This window comes from Geotrypetes seraphini, chromosome 7 (genome assembly GCF_902459505.1).
Source record: "Geotrypetes seraphini chromosome 7, aGeoSer1.1, whole genome shotgun sequence".
Taxonomy (NCBI): domain Eukaryota; kingdom Metazoa; phylum Chordata; class Amphibia; order Gymnophiona; family Dermophiidae; genus Geotrypetes; species Geotrypetes seraphini.
The window spans coordinates 52,040,305-52,058,190 of record NC_047090.1 but is presented as its reverse complement, the minus strand read 5'-3'; the positions used below and the strand labels follow the sequence as shown (position 1 = coordinate 52,058,190).

Genomic DNA, 17,886 nt, shown 5'->3' with positions numbered 1-17,886 from the left:
CCTTTCTCCTTTGTGGAGTACGAGCTCAGTCTACCGCTTTTCCCTGGCATCCTGTTATGAGCATTTTGATCTAGAAGCAATGGGATTCTCTGGAAGGGGTGCTCAAGGTGGCGAGGACTATGTCCTGTTTGTACTCTATGCAGCAGGAGTGCCAGCTGCTTCTTGGTCAGCCTAAAGTGGACTCTGGTTGCGCAGGTGACTAAATGCACCTCCCTTCCCAGGGAGGGTGGGGTAGTGCTTAAGGACATGCAGGATTGGTATGTGGATATGGTTCTTAGGAGACTTTTTGAGGCTGCAGCTTTGGGAGACAAATCTGCCTCTGTGGTGACCTTTGTCACACATGCTTGCTTGTCCAGGCTGCGTACTCTGGAAAGTAAGGCTATGGAGCCTCTTCCTCAGCTTTTCTTTGCTAGAGTAGATAATGTTGCTGACACTCTGTATGACCTTATGTGGGTACTGGGTAAGGTATTGGCATATTCATTTTCTGCTCACCGTATATTTTGGATTAGACAGTTGGCCAGTGATTTCACCTCTAAGGCCACTCTTGCTCTGCTTCTTTTTAAGAGGCAATTATTATTTGGCAAGGGCCTGGATGATCTCATGAATTCTGTGGTGGACTGTCGCCCTAAGACCCTGGCTAACAGTAGATCCCGAACCTCTATTTTTCTTAGCTCCAGGTGTTTCTGCCCTTTTTCAGGCTTCATGTCTCAGAAACTTTCCCAGAGCTACAGGCAGAAGTTCTCAGGCGCCAGGCATAACCAGCCCTTCTGTCTCCCATTTGGCTACCTCTGCCAAAAAGGCATAATGACGCCAGGCCAAGGAAGGTCTCTCTACATATCGAGGGCAGACTGTCAATGTTTCTGCAGGCCTGGGTGCACATCTCATCTGATAAGTGGGTTCTGGACGTTATTCAATCTGGCTACAAGCTGTTGGATATTTGGCCCACAGAACCAGTGCTTTCTAAAGACTCAGGCTCTGGCATATACTTTATCATGTCAAAGAAAGGCTCAGATGATTGGAGACCAATCCTGTATCTGATGCATGTCAATGCCACATTCAAAGTTCTGCGCTTTCACATGGAAACAGTTCAATCGGTCATAGTGGCGGTGGCCCATGGAGAGTACCTCGCTGGATCTCACAGAGGCTTACTTGCATATTCCCATTTATCAGGTGCACCTGAGATTTCTCCGATTTCATGTTCTGGAAAATCATTACCAGTTTTCAGCTTTGCCTTTTGGCCTGACTACAGTGCTTCATACCTTCACTAAGGTGATGGTGGTCATTGCATTTCACTTGAGGAATATGGGGTTGCAGGTACACCTGTACTTGGACGATTGGCTGATCAGAGCCCCCCCCCCCATTAACTGAGGATTAGCGCGTGGTAAATCAGGTGATCCAGGTCCTGGATGGCATGGGTTGGATTGTGAATTACAGGAAAAGCAATTTGACCCAACACAGTCCCTGGAATATCTAGGGGTCTTGTTCAACATAGCATCTGGCTGAGTGTATCTTCCAGAGACACGCATACAGAAGCTGTGCTTTGATTTCTTGCCTTCTGGACAAAGCAGCTTCATCTGCGTGGGACTATCTCCAGGTCTTGGGGTCCATTGCGGCCTCCATAGATTTGGTTCCTTGGACGAGGGCACATATGTGTCATTTTCAGCAGACGTTCTCTCGCTGGACTCCAGAAATGGAAGCATTGTACACTGCTTTTCTTTGGACTCTGGAAGCCTGGGCCAGAATGAATTGGTGGCTCCTTCCACAGTCCTTCTCCAGGGGCATGCTGCTGTGGATTGCGTCTTGGGTGGTGGTGATGGTAGATGCCAGGCTCTGGCTGGGGAGCCCATTGCAACCATCGTCCCATTGTAAACCCTCTCAGAGGAAATAGTAAATCAACTGCTTGGAACTGCGGGCTATTCGCTTGGCTCTGGTGAAATTACAATTGGCTCTGGAGGGCCAAGCGGTCCGACTTTTCTCTGACAATGCAACAGTGGTAGCATATGTCAGTTGCAAGGGAGGAACCAAGAGTATGTCTCTGGCTCAGGATTCCCACCTGCTGTTTTTCTGGGCAGAGTGTCATCTCCAGTTCCTTTCAGCAGTGCATGTAGTGGGAGTCAACAGTGTTCAAGCAGAGTTCCTCAGAAATCCTTGGATCTGGGTGAGTGGGCGCTGTCCTCGGCATCGTTTCAAGCCATTCTGCGGTGCAATGGTCAGCCTCACTTTAACCTGATGGCAACTGCAAAGAACTCAAAAACCGTCCGATTATTCAGTTGTAGATCCGAGCCCAGAAGCGATGGCCTAAATGCTCTGGTACAGCCGTGGCCATGGGGAGTTTTACTGTATGTTTTTCCTCCCTGCCACATGATAGATCGTGTCCTTCACCAGATTGTAACAGAAAAGGTTGAAGAAGTCACATAACTTCAAAAGGAAATACTGTATTAATAAGGAATTATTTGACTTAATCAATCTCAAGTCCACAACTTAAAATCCAAGATTACATTAAGTGTTTTTTTTTTTTAGTAACCTCTAGAAAAATTCTAGAGAAACAAACAAAAAAAGAAGCAAAACATCTGAAACCTGAACCAAGATGTCGCAATCTATTCATAAGAGCTCAAAATTCATTCCCCTTCGAGGCGTTTCAGAGATAGAAAAGTTGGAAAGGTTCAAAAAACACATATTTTACTATGCATTTACAGGGGTATCTCAGGTAAAACGTTCCTTCTATTAAAGTGATTCCAGATTTCAAAAGAAGAAATTGACGCCTCCGTTTCTGGGTCTCGCGGGATACATCAGGAAATATTTGTATTTTAAATCCCAAAAATTCCTTATGTCTATTTTTTAAAAAACAATTTCAAGATCCACATTTTATCTGGCAAAAGTGCCACAGTAACTAATAAAGTTGCAAGTTTAGCTGCCTCTATCGAAAGTCTCCAAAATAGCCAATATATCTAAATGTTGATTCTGTTATTCTTAATCTGAAGTTTACTGATCTTGTACTTTAGTTGGTAAATAATAAACCTGTGAAAAAGGGGGTAGAGAATCTTCAGGTACCTGTAAAGCTTCCCAAAAAATATCTCTTGAGCATTTCCTTAGGTGACACTGCAAACACCTTTGGAAAATTCAACAACCATAAATTATTGCTCCGATAATTATTCTCCAGTGTTTTCACTTTCCTCCTCAAGTTAGTATTATCCCTTATCAGGGTTTTTTGGACTTGCTTAATATCTATCAGGTCTTTTCAATTTTTTCAATACAAGATTCCAAAGTCACTTTGAGAGGTTTAATAACAGAAAAAGACCATATTTGCACAGCTTTAGATCACTCACCACTCTGCTCTCCATCCTGTTGGTCTCCGTCCTGATGTTCTTGCTCTACCAATGAAATTACCACTGAGTCTAACTTTAGACTCTTCTGTCTTCGAGGAGAGTCCAGTGCCAAGCTCCCCAACATTGTTACGTTGGCCTCTGGAGAAGGGAGCATGTCTTCCACTGGTGTATCCCCAACCCACAATGAACTGGTGCTCTGTGGTTATGTGGAGGAGGAGCTCTGATGTCAGGGCTCAAGGAAGTATCAAGCCCTCAGATATCTGCCTCGGTACTGCTTATTACTGGCGTCTCCTGCAGGCTAGATGAAACTGACTCCCTTTGGAGGCACTTCAGAAGTTCGGATCAAAGAAAAGTTTTGCATGTTGACCTTGGCATCCTGTATCCCCTCATCGAGCAGAACGACTGGTTATGCTCTCTGGATCTGAAGGAGGCCTAACTCACATCCCTATTCATCCGGCCTCATGCCAATTCCTCAGATTCCAGGTGGGACATCTCCATCTTCAATACTGAGTGCTTCCCTTCGGCCTGGCCTCATCCCCAAGAGTCTTCACCAAGTGCCTAGTAGTGGTAGCCGCAGCACTCAGGAACCCCGGCCTCCAGGTGTTCCCTTACCTGGACGACTGGCTCATCAAGGATTCCACGTCTCAGGGAGTCACCCTCGCGACCCAGAAGACAATTTGGTTATTACAACATCTGGGATTCGAGATAAACTTCCCAAAATCCCACTTATAGCCCTCCCAGACTCTCCCCTTCATCGGGGCGATCCTAGATACCACCCAACTCCGAGCGTTCCTCCCTCCCCCACGCATGGAGGCTCTTCTTCATCTCTGCCATTCAGTGTCCTCTCGTCCTTCCATCTCGGCAAGACAGATGATGGTCTTGCTAGGCCACATGGCCTCTACAGTACATGTGACTCCGTTTGCCAGACTTCACCTCAGGACGCCTCAGTGGACCTTGGCGTCTCAGTGTTCCCAGACATCCGACCCTCTGACTCAACACATCCAGGCCACTCCTGCTCTGCAACAGTTTCTTCACTGGTGGATGCTATCCTCCAATCTCTCCAGAGGCTTGTTGTTCCAAACCCCTTGCCATCAGAAAGTCCTCATGACCAACTCGTAGACTTATGCTTGGGGGAGCTCGTCTGGACTGCCTCCGCACCCAGGGCCACTGGACCAGCACGGATCGCCAGTGCTACATCAATCTCCTGGAACTCAGGGCGATCTTCAACGCTCTCCAGACCTTCCAACATCTCCTTCGCGACCAGGTTGTCCTCATTCGCACAGACAACCAGGTCGCCATGTACTATGTGAACAAGCAGGGATGAACGGGATCGGCCTCCCTCTGCCAGGAAGCTCTGAAAGTGTGGGATTGGGCGACTCGCAACAACACCTTCCTCAGAGCGGTCTACATTCAGGGGGCGGACAATGCCTTAGCAGACAACTTGAGCCGTCTCCTACAACCTCACGAGTGGACCCTCAACTCCACGTCCCTTCATCATATCTTCTCACTGTGGGGAACGCCTCAGATAGACCTCTTTGCAGCCCCCCACAACTTCAAACTGCCTCACTTCTCAATCATTTGGTCAACGCCATGCCTCATTTTTTTTAAGTATCTTCCCCAACATCGACTTCCAGAGTTTCAACAACTACACAACACTCTGGGCCAACTTCACATTCATCTCGTTCAATCTGCATATGATGCGTTTGAACTGTCATCTAGGGTCACTGCCTTTTCGGTGGCCATGTGTCGTCTTGCCTGGCTTCGCACTGTGGATATGGACCCGAATCTGCAAGATCGACTGGCTAACATCCCATGCCAGGACAATGAGTTGTTTCATGACTCTATTGAGGCAGCTACCAAGCGCTTATCTGAGCATGAGAAGTCCTTTGCTTCCATCATTAGACCAAAGCCAAACCCTTCCACTGCCTGTTCCATCCTACCAGAGGCGTTTTCCTCAGAAGGCAGCTCCTTATTCAAGGCCACCTCCTAAGAAACAACAGCAGCAACAACGGCAGCAAAAACCTCAGACTCCTGCTGCACCCAAGGCCTCTCAGTCTTTTTGACCATCTCAAACAGAGCATCACCTCAATCGTTCTGCCTCTGTCCTCTCCTCTTCCCATAGGGGGGCCTTCTCCATCTTTATTATTACCGATGAGAGCTCATTACATCCGACCTCTGGGTCCTCTCTATCATCAGGGAAGGTTACTTTCTTCATTTCATCCAGATTCCTCCAGATCTTCCCCCAAGAGAGTATCCTTCCGATCCATCCCAGACCACCTTTCTTCTTCAGGAAGCTCAAGCTCTGCTTCATCTCTGTGCCATCGAGGAAATTCCCCTGGAACAGCAGAGCAGGGGTTTTTACTCCTGTTACTTCCTAGTTCCGAAGAAGACGGGCGATCTGCGACCTATTTTGGATCTCAGAGCACTCAACAAATTTCTTGTCAGAAAAATTTCAGATGCTGTCTCTGGCATCCTTGTATCCCCTTCTAGATCAGAACGATTGGTTATGCTGTCTGGATCTCAAAGAGGATTATACTCACATTCCCATTCATTCAGCCTCTCACAAGTTCCTCAGATTTCGGGTGAGAAATCATCATTTTCAGTACAGAGTGCTACTCTTCGGCCTGGCATCATCTCCCAGAGTCTTCACCAAGTGCCTAGTGGTGGTAGCAGCAGCTCTGTGAAACCTTGGTCTTCAGGTTTTCCCGTACTTGGACGATTGGCTCATTAAAGATTCAACATCTCAGGGGGTTATTGTAGCGACCCATCGGACCACTTGGTTCCTCCAAAGCTTGGGGTTCAAAATCAACTTCCCAAAGTCCCAACTACAGCCCTCTCAGACTCTACAGTTCATTGGAGCAGTACTGGATACTGTGCAACTCAGAGCATTCATTCCTCAACAATGTCAGGATGTTCTCATTCAGCTTTGTCACAAAGTGTCATCCCTCACTTCACTTTCAGCGAGATACATATTGGTTCTCCTAGGTCACATGGCCTCTACAGTTCACATGACTCCTTTTGCTAGACTTCACCTACAAATTCCTCAGTGAACCCTGGCATTTTGGTGGGCGTAGGCTTTCGACCCACTCAGCACATTACAGTGACTCCTTCTTTGAAACAGTCTCTCTACTGGTGGATGCTCTCTTCTAATCTCTCCAGAGGTTTACTGTTTCAAACGTCCCCTTATCAGAAGGTTCTCACGACAGATTCCTCGACCTACACTTGGGGGACTCATCTCAATGGTCTCCATACTCAAGGCCATTGGTCCAGCACAGATCGTCAGTGTCACATAAATCTGTTGGAACTCAGAGCGATCTTCAGTGCTCTCAAAGATTTTCAACATCTTCTCCATGATCAAGTAGTCCTCATTTGAACAGACAATCAAGTCACCATGTACCACATCAACAAGCAGGGAGGCACAGGATCTCTCCTTCTCTGCCAGGAATCTCAAAAGGTGTAGAATTGGGCAATCCTTCACAACACCTTTCTAAAAGCATTCTATATTCAAGGAGAGAAAAACTGTCTGGTGGACAAATTGAGTCGTCTTCTGCAACTTCACGAATGGATACTCAATTCCTTGCCGCTCCATCACATTTTTTCCTCAGTGGGGGACCCTCAGATAGATCTCTTTGCGTCTCCCCACAACAATAAACTGCCTCAGTTCTGCTCCAGGATATACTTCTCATCTCCTCGAGGCAGATGCTTGTCTTCTGGAATGGACGAATCAGTTTCTGTATGTTTTTCCTCCATTTCCTCTCATTCTCAAGACACTTGTCAAACTCAAACACAAACATGCCACCATGATTCTGATAGCTCCTCGGTGGCCCAGACAACCGTGTTTCTCTCTTCCACTTCCACTCAGCAGTAGGGAGCCACTACTTCGACCAGTTTTTCCCTCTCTGCTTACACAGAGTCAGGGGTCTCTGCTTTATCTCAACATGCAGTCTCTACACCTGACAGCTTGGTACCTCTCAACCTAACTGCCACTTTACAGTTTTCTCAATCTGCCAAGGACATTTTAGAGGCTTCTAGGAAGCCTACCATTCGGCAATGTTACAATCAAAAATGGACTAGGTTTTCTGCTTGGTGCACCATTCATCACAAGGAGCCTCAATCTACCTCCTTGTCTTCTGTTTTGGATTACCGCTTGCATTTATCTCACTCAGGTCTCAAATCCACATCCATTCAAGTCCATCTCAGTACAATTGCTGATTTTCATCAGCCTATTGAAGGGAAACCCCTTTCTGCTCATCCAGATTTATGGTTTCCAGATTTATGAAAGGACTTTTCAATGTCAAGCCACCTCTCAAACCGCCTCCAGTGGTTTGGGATCTCAATGTTGTTCTTGCTCAATTGATGAAGCCTCCTTTTGAACCAATGGCTTCAGCTTATCTGAAATATCTCACTTGGAAAGTGGTTTTTCTCATTGTTCTCACGTCTGCTCACAGAGTCAGTGAGCTACAAGCTTTAGTGGCGGTCCCACCTTTCACAGTATTCCATCATGACAAGGTGATCCTCCGTACTCATCCTAAATTCTTGCCTAAAGTGGTTTCAGAATTTTATCTCAACCAATCCATTGTACTTCAAGTGTTTTTTTCCAAAGCCTCATTCTCATCCTGGAGAAACAACTCTTCATACTCTCAACTGTAAGCGTGCTTTGGCTTTCTACTTGCAACGCACTAAGCCACACAGATCTGCTCCTCAAATTTTTGTCTCCTTTGATCCAAACAAGTTGGGACATCCAGTTTCTAAGTGCACTATCTCCAACTGGATGGCTACTTGCATCTCTTTCTGTTATGCTCAGGCTGGACTGCATCTAGAAGGTTGAGTCACAGCCCATAAAGTCAGAGCCATGGTGGCATCAGTAGCTTTTCTTAGATCTACTCCTATTGAGGAAATCTGCAAAGCTGCCACTTGGTCCTCGGTTCATACTTTTACCTCTCATTATTGTCCAGATTATTTTTCCAGACTGGATGGCCATTTTGGCCAGGCAGTTTTGCAAAATTTATTCTCCTAAATTGCCAGTACTCCCACCATCCCATTCTGGTTAGCTTGGAGGTCACCCACTTGTGAGAATATGCTGCCTGCTTGTCCTGGGATAAAGCACAGTTACTTACCGTAACAGGTGTTATCCAGGGACAGCAGGCAGATATTCTCACAACTCACCCACCTCCCCTGGTTGGCTTCTTAGCTAGCTATCTGAACTGATGAGACGCTGAAGAGATGTGCACCTTACGTCGGGCGGGAAGGCACTCGCGCTTGCGCGGTGCGGCAGTCGCAAACTTTCTAAAAGTTTTACAAGCAAGCCTGCTTGTGAGGCTGTCTGCATTGGGGCTCCGTGGATGACATCACCCACATGTGAGAATATCTGCCTGCTGTCACTGGATAACATTTGTTATGGTAAGTAACTGCGCTTTCCAGTAGATAGGTGAGATATTCTAGACTCCCACCCTGTCCTTCCTGTGCCTACTTACTGTTTCATTCTGTTTATGCTTCTCCAAGTGATTCTTGAATGCCAGTCAGCCCTTTGGGCTGGGAAGAATTCTGTATATGTTTCTAATGTATGCTGGGTTCTTTACTAAGCTCCTTTAATGCATTTGTTCGTTGTTTGGTTTTGAGTTTGGCATGTTGTTTCTTTGAGTAGAACAGTTGTTTCTTGGGAATTTTCCCGTTGGTATACCTACTTCATGTTCTGTATTGCACATGCATTGGTATTGGTGCTTAGGTACTAACTGCAGGTAGTTCTAGAGCTCCCAGTGAAGTAGAGGAGAGTCACAGAAAAATTCTGTAGTGGATTCCTTTTGCATATGGCAAGCATTGGGAGATAACCCATATGTCTAGAATGTCTTACCTATTGGAAAAGATATTATCAAGGTAAGGGCAAAATATTTTTTTCCAGCTTCCACATCAACCAGGAAGTACACTTGACTGCATGCACATATTCTGGTTCAAGAAAACATGAACTGGTTTTAAAATAATTGGATATCCGCAGACTCTTACTGTGGAATCTAGAAGTTACAAATTAATTTAGATTGCTAGATCATCTGTTTGTGCTGGCGGGAGCAGCCCATAAAGCCAGCATTGAAAGCAACCTTTTTCAGGTGGATCCATATGGCCTTTTCTTCTGCCTATATTGGAAATGGAAAGCATGCATCTATATCTGGAAGGCACATTGTATGAGAGGAGTTGCTTCCTCGTTGGCAAAATCAACTGCATTTTCTCCCAAAGAGATCTGTGGAACTGCCACTTGGTCTTCTCTTCCTATGTTCACAAAGTTTTACAGAGTAGATGTTGTGGCCAAACAGGATTCTGCATTTGGATCTTAAGTTCTGATGGCAGACTCAACTGTCACACATCAAGCTTCAGGGACATCTTTGTTTTGTCCCAAGTGTTCAGGAATAGTCTGTCATACCAGAAAGAAAGATTAGGTTCTTACCTTGATAATCTTTATTCTAGTAGACATACATTCCATTCCTGAAGCCTATCCCATCAGTTCTGAATTCACCTGACAATTCGGACATCATGTTTCTTCAGTCCAGCCTCGACAAGAATAGAGACAATGGCTATCACATTGAAGTATCCAGGCGATATCTATACATACTCGTATCGCCTACACTTTTAGTGCAGGTTGCACTCAAGTTGGTGACTTGTATGCTTTTCACCATTGTTGCATAGTGCAAATGTTTAGAAAATATCTGAAGACTTCTTTTTCAAAAAATTATTACATAATTAATTCTATTTGAAGAAACTATTGCAACCTCTTATTGTGTAAACCGAGTCCAGCCTCTGTTGTCTGGAGGATGATCTGGTATATAAACCGAAAGATTGAATTGGATTGGTTTAAATGTTAATTATATGTTTGAAGATATGAGCAGAATAGACATGTTTCTTGGGGAGAGTCCCCATACCCCTCCTTCTTCTATTTCCAGAGCTGACTGTCTGCTTTGTTACACACTGAGGAGTTGAAGGACAGTCCAGAGATAAGGGGGGAGGAGAAGCAAAAAAGTGTGCAAATGAAGCTCCCTGTAAGAGTTCTCAAGAGAAGAAGTTAACTATCCAAGTATTCAGGAATAGAGTGTATGTCTACTAGAAAGAAGATTATCGAAGTAAGAACCTACCTAATCTTTCCTTATAATTCTGTAGATTTCCCTCATTGCTTGGCAAAGTTTGAGCTCCTTTTTTTGTTTATGGGTCCTCTAAATAATTGTTTACAATTTTTAATATTCACTTCTTTTTTCTTTTTAATATAGATATTGGAGCTGATGTATTGGATTTAGCTGAAACAATGATTACATCTGCAGATGGCCTGATCTATGAGCCGGTATGTTCTTTACAGTCTCTTTGTGAGGGCTTTTGAAATAGAATAGTTATAAAAGATAATCAGTTAAGTGGGGTTTGTTTGTTTTTTTTCTTCGTTTAAAGTTCTAAATTTAGAACAGAACACAAATCTGGAAGAACTCCTTGGGGGAAAATTAACATTTTAAATAAAATAGAGGAATTAAACATCCATCTGCTGAAGCATTATTAAAATATTTATAAGTAGCTTTCACAAAATGGGCTTTGCTTGCAGTGTTGGTGACAGGTTAGTCTTAGTTGGTCTTAACTTGTGCATGTGCATACCTAAGCAGGTTGCAATTAAAAAAAATAATTGAGGCACAAACACTCATCTGAAAGCCCTAACCATTAATTGACAGTTTATAAACATATATAATTGCTCATTTAGGTACATGAAGTACACTTGTTATTGCAGTCACTAATAAAATTCTAAACCTGATTGGTTTAATCAGGTAGCAAAAACACCATGGTTTCTTTTTAACAGGGCCAACGGAGGCAGAGAGGAGCGGGTAGCGGCGAGAGAAAGCTCCGCCCACCCCCTCCACGTCATCAGCGTCAGCCCCGACTCCCCCTTAACAGGAAGGGAGCCAGGGCGAAGGCCGCGTTTGTGTGGAGCGGAGGCAGGAGAGCGAAGCCGGAGGTTTGTTGCTTTGTTCTTCTGTCTCTTCTTCTTTCTTTTTAACAGGGCCAACGGAGGCAGAGAGGAGCGGGTAGCGGCGAGAGAAAGCTCCGCCCACCCCCTCCACGTCATCAGCGTCAGCCCCGACTCCCCCTTAACAGGAAGGGAGCCAGGGCGAAGGCCGCGTTTGTGTGGAGCGGAGGCAGGAGAGCGAAGCCGGAGGTTTGTTGCTTTGTTCTTCTGTCTCTTCTTCTTTCTTTTTAACAGGGCCAACGGAGGCAGAGAGGAGCGGGTAGCGGCGAGAGAAAGCTCCGCCCACCCCCTCCACGTCATCAGCGTCAGCCCCGACTCCCCCTTAACAGGAAGGGAGCCAACGGCGCACGGCCGTTCGGCGCGCGGCGAAGGCGAGCGGTAAAGGCGCTCGCCTTAGCGAGAGCGCCTTTGCGAAGGGCCTCGAAGGGTCGAGCAAAGACAGCCAAAGACTCCAGAACACCAGTTAACTACACACCAGGCGCCACTCCCAAATCACTGAGGTTGCAGGAATGGAGGCTACAGGAACCCAGGGGAGCTACCCAGTTTTCTGCGTCGAGTGTCATATGTATGACTACCTCCCCTCCGGGAGACAGGCATACATATGCAATCGATGTCAGGAACTGGATAGCCTGAAGAAGGAGGTCGGGAGACTGCGGGTTCGAGTACAAGAACTGGAGGGACTGTGCACCATGGAAGAACAGTGTTGGACTACCGAGGACACTACCAGAGAGAGCCACATCGCGGAACAAGTTAGGGAGCTCGAAAAATTCATTGAGGAGGCCTGCTGGAGGATGGCGGCACAGGACCACCAACACACCAGGAGAGAACCGACAGTTGGACGACAGGATCCACCAGACACCATGGAACTAGGACCTTGCGGAGGACCTGGGCAAGCAGAGGAGGAGGAGATCCATCAGAGTCAGGAGAAAGGACTAGCAGACCGCGCAGATGACTCAGACCTGAGACCAGGGGCGGAGACACAGCAGAGCCCAGAGAACGGACAAATGGACTTCACATATGACACAGATCTGAGACCAGAGAGGCAGTTGAAGAAGGGGAAATCGGCTATCGTGGTTGGGGACTCAATCCTGAGAGGAGTAGAAAGTCATATAGCCGGAGGGAGAGAGGACAGACTGGTAACATGTCTCCCGGGGGCAAGAACAAAGGACATCATCGACAATATCGAGAGGATCCTGGAGGGAGCCGAGACGGAGGAGACAGCAGTAGTGATCCACATCGGAACCAACGACATCAGCAGGAGAAACTTCAACAGGACTACACTAACTGACCAGTACAGGACCCTGGGGAGGAAACTGAGACTAAGGACAAGGAAGATAGCCTTCTCAGAGATCCTGCCAGTACCGAGAGCGGACACAAAAAGACAGAGCGAACTACAATCAATTAACGTTTGGCTGAGGAGATGGTGTGAGGAGGAGGGTTTCCACTTTGTTAGGAACTGGACTACTTTCTTGGGGAAGAACAAGCTCTACAGACGAGATGGACTGCACCTTAGCACAGATGGGACGAGGATGCTGGCACGCAACGTCCAGAACGTCATAGACTTGGCTTTAAACTGAGGAGAAGGGGAAAGCCGATAGTCGACCTGACCTCGACACATCGGACATCGGTACCTGACAAGGATACTGAACTGGGACATTGTAAAGGAGGACTCGGGACTGAGCGTCTATGTTTTGAAAAGGGACCTAAAGATGCTTTGCAGGGATCGAGGGTACAAATGGACCTGGTAAGCGGCTCCAATACAGAACAACAGGAACCAGAGGGACAAAGACATTGTGTAAAAGAGCCCAGGACTGAGTGGGAATTAGGAGAGCAGGAGATGCAAGGGAAGCAGGCAGAGGACGTCACACACACACAGCAGGAGGAGGACGAAGCTCAGGGGCTGGTAAACCATGAAGAAAACCGCAAGAGTACCAAAGCACGAGGGAAACAAAATGAGAGGACAAAAAACAGGATCTTAAACTGCCTATACACAAATGCTAGGAGCCTGAGAGCCAAAATGGGAGAACTGGAAATCACTGCTAGCAATAAGGACCTAGACATAATTGGAGTCACAGAAACGTGGTGGACTGAGGAAAATCAATGGGATGTGGCCATACCAGGGTACAAACTGTACAGGAGAGACAGGACACATAAAAAGGGTGGAGGAATAGCGCTGTACATAAAAGACTCCATACCATCAGCCAAGATGGAAACAACAGTACGGGCGGATGGCTTGGAATCACTATGGGTTAAACTACAGGGAGGAGCAGGGGCAGACATTAAATTGGGTCTGTACTACCGCCCACCTGGACAACCGGAAGAAATCGACCAGGAGCTGGAAGCTGAACTGAGGCAGGTATGCAAAAGCGGAAGTGTGGTGGTGATGGGGGACTTCAACTATCCTGGGATAGACTGGAGTATTGGGCACTCAAACTGCGCAAGAGAGACCAAATTCATAGAGGTCACGAGGGACTGTTTCATGGAGCAACTGGTCACGAAACCAACACGGGGCGATGCCACTCTTGACCTAATCTTCAACGGCCTAGGAGGGCCAGCAAAGGAGGTGGCGGTATTACCCCCGCTAGGTAACAGCGATCACAACACGATCCAGTGCAGGCTAGAAATTGGATCATCAAAGGGGAAAAGAACCACAACGACGGCACTCAATTTCAAAAAAGGAAATTATGATACCATGAGGAAAATAGTGGGAAAGAAACTCAAAGGCAACATAGGGAAGACGGAATCCGTAGAACAAGCCTGGACCTTACTCAAGGAGACTATGCACGAAGCGCAAAACCTATGCATCCCCAAGTTCAGAAAAGGGTGCAAAAAAAATAGAACGAAAAATCCAGTGTGGATAACAAATGCAGTGAAGAAGGCAATAAGCGACAAGAAGGCATCGTTCAGGAAATGGAAAAAAGACCAAACAGAGGAGAACCAAAGAGTGCACAAACAACACCAGAAGGAGTGTCACCGAGTGGTTAGAAAAGCAAAAAGAGAATACGAAGAGAGACTTGCAGAGGAAGCAACAAACTTCAAGTCGTTCTTCAGATACGTCAAGGGGAAGCAACCGACGAGAGAAGAAGTGGGACCATTGGACGATGGTGACAGAAAGGGAGTAGTAAAAGAAGAGAAAGAGATAGCTGACAGGTTAAATGAGTTCTTCACGTCAGTCTTCACAATGGAAAATATAACCAACATTCCGGAACCCGAGGAGATCGTAATAAGAGACCAAGATGATAAGCTGGTCGATTTAGAAATAAGCCAAGAGGATGTACTTAAGCAGATTGACAGACTAAAGAACGACAAATCGCCAGGTCCGGACGGCATTCACCCAAGGGTACTCAAGGAGCTAAAAAACGAAATAGCGGAGCCATTTCGACAGATATGCAACCTATCCTTAAAAACCGGTGAGATCCCGGAGGATTGGAAAATAGCAAATGTCACGCCCATCTTCAAGAAGGGCGCAAGAGGAGACCCGGGAAACTACAGGCCGGTAAGCCTGACCTCAGTCCCGGGAAAGATGATGGAGGCACTGATCAAAGACAGCATCTGTGAGCACATCGAAAAAAATGGGCAGCTAAAACCGAGTCAACACGGCTTCTGCAAGGGTAGGTCATGCCTCACTAACTTATTGTACTTCTTTGAGGGGGTGAGCAGTCAGGTGGATAAAGGGGAAGCTATAGACATCATTTACCTTGACTTCCAAAAAGCCTTCGACAAGGTGCCACACGAGAGACTGCTTAAAAAGATATGGAACCACGGGGTACAAGGGGAGGTCCACCGATGGATCAAGGTCTGGCTGGCAAACAGGAAGCAGAGGGTTGGCGTAAAGGGCCACTACTCAGACTGGAAAGGGGTCACGAGTGGAGTTCCGCAGGGGTCGGTGCTGGGACCGCTCCTGTTCAATATCTACATAAACGACCTAGAGGCGGGAATCAAGTGTGAGGTCATTAAATTTGCAGATGACACCAAACTATGCAGCAGGGCTCAAACCAGGGAAGACTGCGAAGATCTTCAAAAGGATCTAACACAGCTGGAAAAGTGGGCCGAAAAATGGCAGATGAGCTTCAACGTGGGGAAATGCAAGGTCATGCACGTGGGGAAAAAGAACCCGATGTTCACATACAAAATGGGGGGAACATCACTAGGGGTCAGCAACCTGGAGAGAGACCTGGGAGTGATGGTAGATGAAACACTGAAGGCATCAGCACAATGCGCCACGGCCTCAAGGAAAGCAAACAGAATGTTGGGTATCATTAAGAAGGGTATTACAACCAGGACGAAAGAAGTCATCATGCCGCTATATCGTGCAATGGTGCGGCCGCACCTGGAGTACTGCGTCCAGTACTGGTCGCCGTACCTCAAGAAAGACATGGCGGTACTTGAGGGAGTACAAAGAAGAGCAACTAGACTGATAAAGGGAATGGAAAAACTTCCATATACCGAAAGATTGAAGCAGTTGGGACTTTTCTCCCTGGAGAAGCGAAGACTTAGAGGAGACATGATAGAAACCTTCAAGATCCTGAAGGGCATAGAAAAAGTAGACAGGGACAGATTTTTCAAATTAAGGGGCGCCACAAGTACAAGGGGGCACTCGGAGAAATTGAAAGGGGACAGGTTTAGAACAAACGCTAGGAAGTTCTTTTTCACTCAGAGGGTGGTGGATACGTGGAACGCGCTTCCAGAGGCTGTTGTAGACAAGAAAACATTAAATGGTTTCAAAGAAGGTTTGGATAGATTCCTAGAAGAAAAAGGGATTGAGGGGTATAGATAGGTATAGACCATTGCTCAGGCAATGGGCCTGATGGGCCACCGCGGGAGCGGACCGCTGAGCAGGATGGACCTAGGGTCTGCCTCAGCGGAGGCAACTTCTTATGTTCTTATGTTCTTATGTTCTTTAGTAGCATTGGAAAGAGTTATCTTCCTCACAATCACTTCGATCTCACTCCAATTCACTATAGAAATCCTATCACTGTCAGTTCTTGCTCATTTTTCTGCATCCATTCCTTTGTCATTTTTCATAAGTATTCTCACTGCCTGATATTTCTACAAAAAAACCAAAACAAACAGTAGAGGCTATCTTCAGCAGCCTCATGTTCGGTGTCATCCCCTTGTCCATTTTCATCTTCAGAGTATAGCCTTCTCCATGATTTTGCTAGGTGGTTCAATTTCATCCCATAATTGGATGAGCAATCCAGTAAATGACATCTTTAATGTTCATTTACTTTAGCATTTCTAATATTCCTCTTTTTCATTGTCTAATGCAGTGTTTCTCAACCTTTTCAAACCAAGTACCCCCTAAGCAGGGCAGGATTAATTCATCGAGGGCCCCTAGGCATACAAGTCCATTGGCCCCCTGCCCCACCCCACCCTGCCACCTTCCCCACCTCTGCCACACCCTCATTTATTTACCCATTTTCTTATTTACTTCTTTATTTCCACTTTATTTATTTTATTTTAAAATTCAAAACAAACAACAAAGATTATCATACCAGTGCCAGTGTACAGTTTTTCTTCTATGAAACCTCCAAACATCTCTGACCAAATCCCCCCTTCCTTCCTAGAGGAAGAGATCTTCAGCTGGCAGGGCTTTGGGAAGCCCACTAATTTATATTTTGCATTTGGGTAGGAGGCATGGAGCATGGCGGGAAGAAAATTTTCTGCCTGCCATTTTATTGGAGTAATACATTTCTCAATTAGCTTTCAGAGGTTAAAACCTTTTTCTTTAGGTCAATAAACTATATGCTGTTACAGTGTCCCTGTCCTGACCTGAGAAAAGGAGTTTTGGTCTCTGAATTAGTAAAAAAATATATTAAAATTAGTCCAATGAAAAGAATCACCTTATTTCCATTTTCTGTTAATAAACTATTATCAACACAGCTACAATAATATTTTTTCCGAAAGCAAAAACAAATAAAAAAATAAACAACTAGAATTTTTTTCTACCTTTGTTGTATGGTTTCTGCTTTCCTCATCTTCTCATCATTCTCTTCCTTCCAGTCACTGTCTTCCCTCTCTCTGCCTCTTCCATATGGCATCTGCTCTCTTTCTATGCCTCTTCCAGAAACTGTTTGCCGCTCCCTTCCATTTCTCCCTCCCCAATTGGTCTGGTATCCATCTACTTCTCTCCACTCCCCCCATGGTGTGGCATCTGTCTTCTTCCCTTCCATCTCTCCCTCCCTCCCAGCAGATTTTAACATCTCTCTCCTCCTTTCCTCCCCCCAGGTCTGGTATCTGTCTCTTCTCATTCCCTCCTTGCTCTAGCATCTCTCCTCTCCCTTCCTCCTTTTCTTCCTTGGTCTTCCTTCTCTGTCTCTAAATTATTTCTTACTATTCAGTCCTCAATGCCCATCTTTCATTGTGTCTACCTACAGCTTGCCACCTCTTTCTCTCACCCCTTCCAGTATCTAACTCTGTCCTCTTCTCCCAATCCAGCATGTGCCCTTTTTTCCTTCTCCTCCACACTTCATTTCAGCGCATCTGCTCCCCTCTTACCCCACTTCCATTCAGCATCTGTCCCCCTCTCTTACCCCCCCACTTCCATTCAGCATCTGTCCCCCTTTCTCACCC

General features: G+C 46.1%; 1 protein-coding gene across 9 annotated transcripts in view; it reads left to right on the top strand.

Annotated features, from left to right (window-relative positions):
• Positions 1-17,886, top strand: part of ERGIC2 (ERGIC and golgi 2) — a 257,255-nt gene that overhangs the window by 44,513 nt on the left and 194,856 nt on the right. For all 9 annotated transcript variants that reach the window (XR_004540135.1, XR_004540136.1, XM_033952283.1 and 6 more), the window contains exon 5: positions 10,577-10,647. Coding sequence is in view for 7 of the 9 variants with exons in the window: in XM_033952283.1 (XP_033808174.1) it covers positions 10,577-10,647 (71 nt within the window). In the remaining 2 variants the exon portion in view is untranslated. The remainder of the gene's footprint in view (positions 1-10,576; positions 10,648-17,886) is intronic.